Genomic DNA, 8,093 nt, shown 5'->3' with positions numbered 1-8,093 from the left:
ACAAAAAAAAAAAACCAACCCAACAAAACCCATGATCAGAGGTCTCTGATCATGTGTGTGTAGCTCCACCAGTCCATGATCTGACTTGAGCCCATGCCCAGGCTCAGAAATGCTCAGACTCAGTCAGCAAAGAGCTCCCTACTCTCCTAACAATTCACCTTCTGCTTGCCCTGCCCATTCTTAACAGGCAGGAAAAACCAGAAGAAAAATTCAGGCAGCTTCATCTCTATTGGAATTTTATCCCTCAGTCCTTACTCACTTTGTTCTGCCAGAGAGTCCCATGTGATCCCTGCCCCTCAGCTTGCTGGGAATGCAGCCGTGGCAGGCTCTGAATGGTAGCACCACGCTCTGTCCTTTATTTGTGCAGGTAGGCATCATGCCAGAGCTCTCCTGAGGTCTTCAGGGAGCTGGGAGAGAGAGAAAGAGAGGACACATCACAGGGCTGCTCAGGGGAGTCTTGCTGGGACAAAGGAATGAGGTTTTGTCTGCTCATTTCCCAGAATCCCACAATAAGCTGAGACCCACAAATACCTCTCCCCAAGAGTCACCATGTGCCTAAGAGGATAAAAGGAGAGAGAACAGCTCTTGCTTTTAGGATTCCATTCTCTCCTGCATGCTCCTGCAGTTTTGGGGGTTTATTTTTACTCACTGCACGATGTCTGCGAAGGCTGTGAGCAGAGGCTTGCACTGGTACTCAATGCCATGCTTGGCACACAGGGACTTCACCAGAGGGGCCACCTTCCAGTAGTTGTGCCGTGGCATGGAGGGGAACAGGCTGTGAACAGGAGACAGCCAAGCTTCATAGGAAATCCTAGCCATTAGTGCTTCCCAGGAATCACCCAGCTCACGATGAGCAGAGTCTCTAGTTGCTCCTAGCTCTTCTTTTCCCCCTGCTGTGCTTTTAGCACAAGGAACTGGTAGGAATTTCCTGCTTTCCCTCTGTTCTTTTCCACACAGTTTGTCTCCAAATTAAATGATGTTTATGGAAAAAAAATTACTTTTCCCTCCCTCCCTTTTTCCAGAAGTAGCACAAAGGAGGAGATGAGCCCATACTTCATCCTTGCATATCTCACTCTAACAAATAACAGCAAAAAAAATATTGCAGAGGTGGCTTTAAACTCCTGTTTAAAGACTAAAACCAGGTGCTTTAACCAGGACATTTCCATTGATCCTACGACTTGGGGTTGACTCTCTTGCTGTCCTTGCATGGATCCTGCCCCTGTTCCATTTTCTCTTGTCATCCTGTGGATCCAATGAAAGTTTTGAATTACATGATTCCCTTAAAGAGTTTCAAGTTTTAAAGACAAACTCATTGGTACCCCACAACTATTTGTAGAATTCAGAGCGAAAAAATAATAAGGAAGGAAAAAAAGAGAGAGAAAGAAAAATATTTTTTAAAAAGGAGGAGGGGAAAGAAAATTCCCTCTTGGGGTGAGTACTCACTGGTGCTCAATCTGGAAATTGAGGTGCCCCGTGAACCAGTCATTGAAGAGTGACTGCTCCACGTTGCAGGTTGCCTGGAGCTAGAGGATGGGAGAGGAAAGCAGAGTCAGAGACAGGTCAGAGTATGTTTAAGAACTAGAGCTCGACCTGGATTTCATTTTGGATTGCCCACGAGTGTGCCATTGCTGTACTCATTTACCTTTTCCATGACTGAATCCATCAGCCTACTAACCTTCACCTCCCAGCCACCAACAGATTTCCCCCTTAATGAAACAGGAGACTTGATTATGGTTAAAATTTGTTCCTGTATGGCCACAATTCTTAAGAAGGGAAAAAAAATCTTTTACCTGAGTAGACATCCAGTCCAAATTCTTGTCATAGTCGATATCCATTGGGATGTGGTTCATCTGTGAGACCCAGACAAACCAGCTGCTCTCCAGCATCCTGTGCAATGAGATGAGAGAATTCAGTGCTGGGTGAGCAGGTCAGTGAGGAGCCATTGAAATAATGGCAAAACCTGACTTAAAATACATGACTGAGCACTAGCCTTGCTAAGCCAGCACCTGGAAGGACTTCCAAACCCTGGAAGTTTCATTATTTCCTTATGAAACTCATTATTATTTCATGTATTTTGTTATAACACTGACTGGTGTTCAACTTGTTTTATCTGTAGCCAAGGCCCAAACTGATTAGAATCAGTGAAATGGTCCATGGGGAGAGTATGCTGACCATTCAAGTCAGTGCTGCTGGATAATACCTAGGCATTTGCAAGCCCAGGCTAAGCTATTTTGGTTAAATGTTCTCTTTGAGCAGCAGCAGACCCAACACCCAAAGCACTGAATGTTGTGAGGTGAATAGTTCTCAATTTGGTCAGCACTCAGTGAAATCTCTTTGTTGCCACAGCTAATGGGGCAACACAAAACTTGCACTGGCAATTGAACTAAAGAAGGTATTAATTAAAAAGTAGGCAAAAAATTAGGTGGCAAAGGAGAATGTGGAAATGAAAACATAGAGAAAGGCAGGCAGGTACAGATGGAAAGAATGCATTGAGAAAAGGCTGAAAGAAGCTTCTAAAGACACATCACCTGAATATAAAATAATATGCCAGGAGACTCTTTGTTTCTAATAAAGATCCATAAGTATAAAAGAATCTGATGTAGAAGGTCAGCATCCAGACCAAGTCCTACCAAAACCAGAGACAACAAGAAAAGCATGTCTTTATAAATTACATTTGCTTATTTTTTATAGCTTCATACTATAAGTATAAAAGAACAATTTACTTTCAGCTTTGACAGTTTGCTTTTTTTTTTTTTTTTTTTTTTAATGGAATAATCTAGAACAATCAACACAAGCCTGTGATACTTTCTCACAGCTTGCTGTAAGAGGTGAATCTGGGCATTCTTGCCCAGCAAGGAGCTGGCTCCATGCTCAGAAGGAAGGCTGAAGGTCCCCATTGACCCCTTTTGGTCTCACAAGTAGCAGTACTCACCACCCAGTACTTCTTTGTGTAGGCAATGTAGAATGTGTGGCAGTGGAAGTAGGTGGGGAACAGGAGGGGAGGAAGAGCTGGAAAGAAAAATTCATCATGGACTGAGTGACAACATCAGCCTGGGTCCTGAATTCCTGCTCAATCTGGAGAACATTCCAGGTTAGGATGCTAGGATGGTTTAGTGCCTTGAAACATTTGTAGGTCTGTCCATTAATCTGAGAGTTCTTACAAACCTCAGATTTAATCTTAGGCTCTTGACTGAGGAACAGCCACAAATGTTTATTTTGAGAAGTGGCTTCCACAGCCCAAAGCTTATCTGGCTCCTTATTCCTTAGTGCAAAGCGGGGCAACAACAGGAATGCATATGAAATCCCTTGTCTATCAGGGATTTGGGGTTGAAGAACTCAAACTCAGCCTTCCAAAAGGGCATCTCACTTGCACTTAAAAACCCAAGAAACCAAAGCAAACCAAACAAAAAAACCTGAAACCCACAGGCTTTGATACTACTGAAAGATATGGTATGACATCATAACCCAGAGCCTCTGTGGAGGATGTGGGAGATCTGGGATAAGATGGGTCAGGTCTTCAACTCTTCCAAAAATCTAGCCATTATTATCTTGGCTTTTTATTGTGGTCTTTGACTCGGGCACCATTGTTTTTCTCAAGTTCTCCAGGTCAAAAGTAGAATCTCCAAGCCCCTTTAATACTTCTCAGGGAATTGCAGGAGGATAGAGATACTCACTGATGAAGAAGTATTTGTGTTGGTGGTTGTAGGGCATGTATTTTTTCTTTTTGATCCCAAGCTGTGAGAAAAAAACCCAGGAAAAAAGAATTAGTGGAGACCAAGCAATTTTCACAGGTAACTTGCTCTTTTCCATTTATTTTCCAGAGGGACTCTTCTTGTACACTTTCCACAACCCTCATTCCTTTTTTCATGGTGCATTTTGTGAAGAATTAGATATAGCAAGGCTGAGTTATGTTAGTGGTCAGAAATATGTATTTTCTCTCATTTTTCCCCTTATTTCTTCTCCAATTCTCTAAACTTAAATAGCAGTTCCACAATGGCATGGAGAAGAATATTTCACTGTTGTAGCTGCTGTGATAGGATCTCAAGATAGGATCTACAGCAAAAGGGTGATCAGCACTTTTAGGTTGTCACTACTGGCAGTGCCAAACAGGACAAACTGAGAGCATCCTACATGGCCCAACAAATTCTGCCCAACTGGAGTTCCAGGAACAGCCCTGGGTTTTTCAGTCCTGCTGTTCCTGTCACAGCAATCTCTCCTAGAAGACATCAAAGCCACCCCTTTGACTGAGCCTCATACATTAATATTAAAATAATAATTCCAGGCTGACTGTAGCCATGCCTTACAGTGATTGATGTTTACAAGTTATTTAATGATCATTAATTACTGCGTTGTTCTAGGTTTCTCCAACCATGAATGTGCTGGTGGATTTTCCACCCTATATACAATGCCCTTACATCATGTCTAATTTATTTACGTCAATGTATCAGCTGTTTGAGACATTCTTACAAGGATTTAGTGTGAGCTGTGGAGAAATAAACCTCTTTACAGAAACTGCCATCACATCTTAGTTTTAGACTTCCCACACCCACTCACTGACCTCCACAGAGAATTTCTTCCCCAAAGTGAAGAGGAAAGGGTGCATATCAATGTCAGGGTCCTTGTGGAAGCAGTTGGGTTTGGCATGGTGCTGGGAGTGCAGGAGAGTCCACCACTTGGCCGAGGCCCCCTGTTCAAGGGAAGAACAAAGCATGAAAAGCACTTTCAGAGCCAGAATTCCCTTTACTTCCTGCCCCTAATCCCTCCCCCAATGCTGCACATGCTCCACAGAGTCTTCAGAACACACATTTCTACAGGAAAACCCTCAGAACTTCTCCAGGGACTCACAATCAAATGGCACATCACAAACTTGTGTAGCAAGTGGTTCCACTTGGTTTTCCTGAATACTGAGAGGTGTCCTAAATCATGCTGTAACCAAGAAGCCTGGACCTGGAGGAGATGAAAGAAAACTTTAGAAGGGGAGAAAAAGAGTAATTGAGATGGGGATTGTGCCACACTCATCCTTTGCTTTGAAATATTAAGATTTATCTTCCAGACACTGCTCCCAAGTCACCAGCAGAAAGGGACTGTGAAATCCTGCCAGTCCCAAGGCTTGCCCCAGAATATATCTTGCTGAAAGAATCCCAAACTAAGTTTAGTGTGAGCTCCCCACATGCAAAATTTCTTCTTGGTATCCAGATAGTGGCTTTGTTTTTACGACAAAGTGAAACTGTGCCAAGTGAGGAAGCAAAGGACAAGAAACTGCTCACACGTGTGTGCGCGTAGGTTGGTGCAAGTCCACGCTGTGGAATTCATTGCTTACCTGGGAAATGGTCAGCAGCAGCAGGGAGAAAACAAAGGGTAGTAAGGATGTCCCAAAGTAGAAGAGGATGAGCCAGGCAGCTGTATCCAAGAGCAGGATGTGAGCCAGGAGCAGGAAGAAGAAGAGCTGGTTTGGCTCCAGGAGTCCCATTCTTTCGACTGTAGCGCGCAATTCCCGGAAATCTTTCACCAGCATTTCCTGGGGGAAGCATCAGGGTTACAATTCTCTGGTTTCAGAGAGCATCACTGCAGCCTCATAACCCAAAAACCACTTTAATGAGGGGGAGAAAGAACAAAGGATCTGGCTAAAATGGCAAGAGCTGGGTTTAATAAACATTATCATTGCTCTGCTACAGCTTTTTGTTGAGGAGCCAGGAGCAGCCATCACAATGTCTGCATCCCAATCCCTAAAACAAATCCTCCTCGGTGATTCTTCCATCAAGTCCTTGGCAGGCAGCAGAGGGCTCAGCTGAAGTTGTGTTTAGTGAAAGGTGTACTTTGCGTGAGTGAACTTCCCATGCCACCTTGTGGTAGGTTTTTGCATGAAATTATTCCTTCTATTGTCTTCACTTTTCCCTTCCCAGGATTAACAGGGGAGGGTTAAATGCACCTGCAGCTGAAGGAGAATATTTATTCTTCAAGACTATTCCTTTTCCTTTTGGTTAGCTCTCCCTCAAAACAAGGGAAAAAAGAGGTGATAACCCTGCTATTTAGGTAGAGAGGCTGTAGAAAAATTCATCTTCAGGAGCTTCATTCTCAACCACAGAATGTGGATTTAGACTCACATTTACACATTGTTTTTAAGTAGTAGCCAAAAAAAAAAGTGAGCAACCTGGTTGCTATTGCTCCAGGAGCTATGCTGATAGAGAAGAACAAGGTGTAATCTCAGAATATTTTCCTTTAGTCTCTTTTGATCTGTTTTGTAAGAACACACTTACATTTTTAGTGGGCTCAATGCTGGGTTGGTCTGGTGCCAGCTCCCCAATCTGCAGTGGCTTCAAGTACTTGCTCACCAGCACCTTGTCAACGTGGAATGCCACAAAGGCATCCTGCAAAGGCACAGCAACAAAGGGGGGGAAAAAAATCCAGATTTTGTTAAAAATTTTTTTTTAATTGCCTTTTGAATCAATTAATTTCTGGAAGTGTCCAAGGCCAGGTTGAAGTAACTTGGTCTGGTGAAAGGCATCCTTTCTTTTTTATCCTTTGTGAGGATAAAAAATCAGCACCAAGAGGACTCCACAGTTTCAGTGTGCAGTGTCTCCTGAGCTGCCACCTTGCTTGGGTTTCTGCTTTTAGTTAAAATCTCCCAGGTCAACTAAGATAATGTCTTAATTTTTCATAACCTACCATCCAAAAGATTAAGCAATGGACCTAATGCAAGATGGACAGACATGAAAGTGGCTCAGATCCTGCAGGGCTTAATGATTTGGACATGGAACCAACTACCTACCAAACTGGCTCAGGTCCCAGAAACAAAATACCTGGTTCATCCATTGTCTGGGATTTTCCAGCAATGTAAAATGAAAGAAATCTAGTACTAGTAACTCAAGAAATAAGTGATGAAATTACAGAATGCAGAGTTCAACTAATACACAACTTGAAATTTAAACTTGATGGACTGAAAATTATTTTGAATTCTTGAGCCTCAAATATCCCTTATATATGGAAAAAAATGCTGCAACTCACAGCAACTGCACAAGCAAGAGCAGAAGAGAAGAGGAATCCTGAAGACTTAACGATCACAGAATGGTTTGGGTTGGAAGGGGCCTTTAAAGCTCCTTTAGTCCACCCCTCCCTGCAATGAGAAGGGACATCTTCAACTATATCAGATTGCTCCATCCCACCTGGACTTGGAGGTGTCCAGGGATGGGAAATCTCTGGGTGACCCATGCCAATGTTTCACCACCCTCATCATCAAAACCTTCTTCCTTATATCCAATCTAAATTGATGCTCTTTTAGTTTAAAGCTATTCTCCTTTGTCCCATCCCTCCGGGCCTTTGTCCAAAGTCCCTCTCTGGTTCTCTTGGACACCTTTAGGTAGTGGAAAGGGCTCTGAGCTCTTTCTGGAGCCTTCTCGTCCCCAGGCTGAACACGCCCAGCTAGCAGAGGTGCTCCAGTCCTCTGAGCATCTCCATGTGCTCCTCTGCTCTCGCTCCAGCTGTTGCTCTGATTTAGCTGGAGCAACCGCTCAGATCCCGTTCCCGTGGGCTGCATCTCCTCATTTGCCCTTTCCCATGGCACGGGGATGGCGAGGCTCGCACGGAGCGGTCACACTTCGCTCCCCCGACTCTGTCGCATACCTCGATTCCCACTCCCAAGCTCTCTCCGCACGACTTTCCCGGCCTCCCTCCTCCGGCTCATCCCGGTCCCCCCGTCCCCGCTCCGCTCACCGTGGCATCCTGCCCGGCGTGGCTGACGAGGAGCCGGGCCCCCCCCGGGTGCCTCCGGTAGAAGCGGCTGATGTCGTACACCTTCCTGTGGATCACCAGCCAGCGCTCCTGCGGCGCCGGCCCCCGCCCGTTCCGCTGCCCGATCTCCTCCCAGGTGAAGCGCCTCATCCCCGCTGCAGGGGCTCTGTCCCTGTCCCCATCCCTGTCCCCATCCCTGTCCCCATCCCGCAGCTCCCCGCCGCCCCGCGGCGGTGCCATCCTGCCTCCCGCCCTCCTCCCGCCGTGGCCGCAGCCCCGCATCCCGCTCCGCCGTGGCATTTAAGGGAGGGAGCCGCCCCAGCGCCGCTCCCCGCCTCCTCCACCCGCTCCAGCTCCTCGAGGTT

At 45.5% G+C, this 8,093-nt stretch overlaps 1 protein-coding gene across 1 annotated transcript; it reads right to left on the bottom strand.

The window, feature by feature from the left end:
• Positions 1-218: 218 nt before the first annotated feature.
• LOC110485021 (acyl-CoA (8-3)-desaturase) lies at positions 219-7,878 on the bottom strand. Its single transcript, XM_021556069.3, has 12 exons — positions 7,711-7,878; positions 6,258-6,368; positions 5,321-5,518; positions 4,846-4,947; positions 4,559-4,687; positions 3,675-3,735; positions 2,933-3,009; positions 2,529-2,626; positions 1,791-1,887; positions 1,444-1,523; positions 650-775; positions 219-407 (listed from the first exon to the last, which is right to left on the bottom strand). Exons 1-12 carry the CDS (start codon positions 7,876-7,878, stop codon positions 356-358), a joined length of 1,299 nt encoding a protein of 432 aa, XP_021411744.3. The 3' UTR covers positions 219-355.
• Positions 7,879-8,093: the final 215 nt, after the last annotated feature.

The sequence above is a fragment of the Lonchura striata genome, chromosome 6, assembly GCF_046129695.1.
Source record: "Lonchura striata isolate bLonStr1 chromosome 6, bLonStr1.mat, whole genome shotgun sequence".
NCBI classification, from domain to species: Eukaryota; Metazoa; Chordata; class Aves; order Passeriformes; family Estrildidae; genus Lonchura; species Lonchura striata.
Note: the sequence above shows the minus strand (reverse complement) of the source record. Positions and strands in the feature narration are given on the sequence as shown.

Bases quoted from the DNA above. Each gene is read 5' to 3' on its own strand.
- LOC110485021 (XM_021556069.3), bottom strand. From the start codon at position 7,878: ATGAGGCGCTTCACCTGGGAGGAGATCGGGCAGCGGAACGGGCGGGGG. The intron at 6,369-7,710 runs GTGAGCGGAGCG...GTGCCTTTGCAG, and splicing joins ACGCCGGGCAGGATGCCACG to GATGCCTTTGTGGCATTCCA. The intron at 2,627-2,932 runs GTGAGTACTGCT...TGGTTTTGGTAG, and splicing joins ACACAAAGAAGTACTGGGTG to GACTTGGTCTGGATGCTGAC.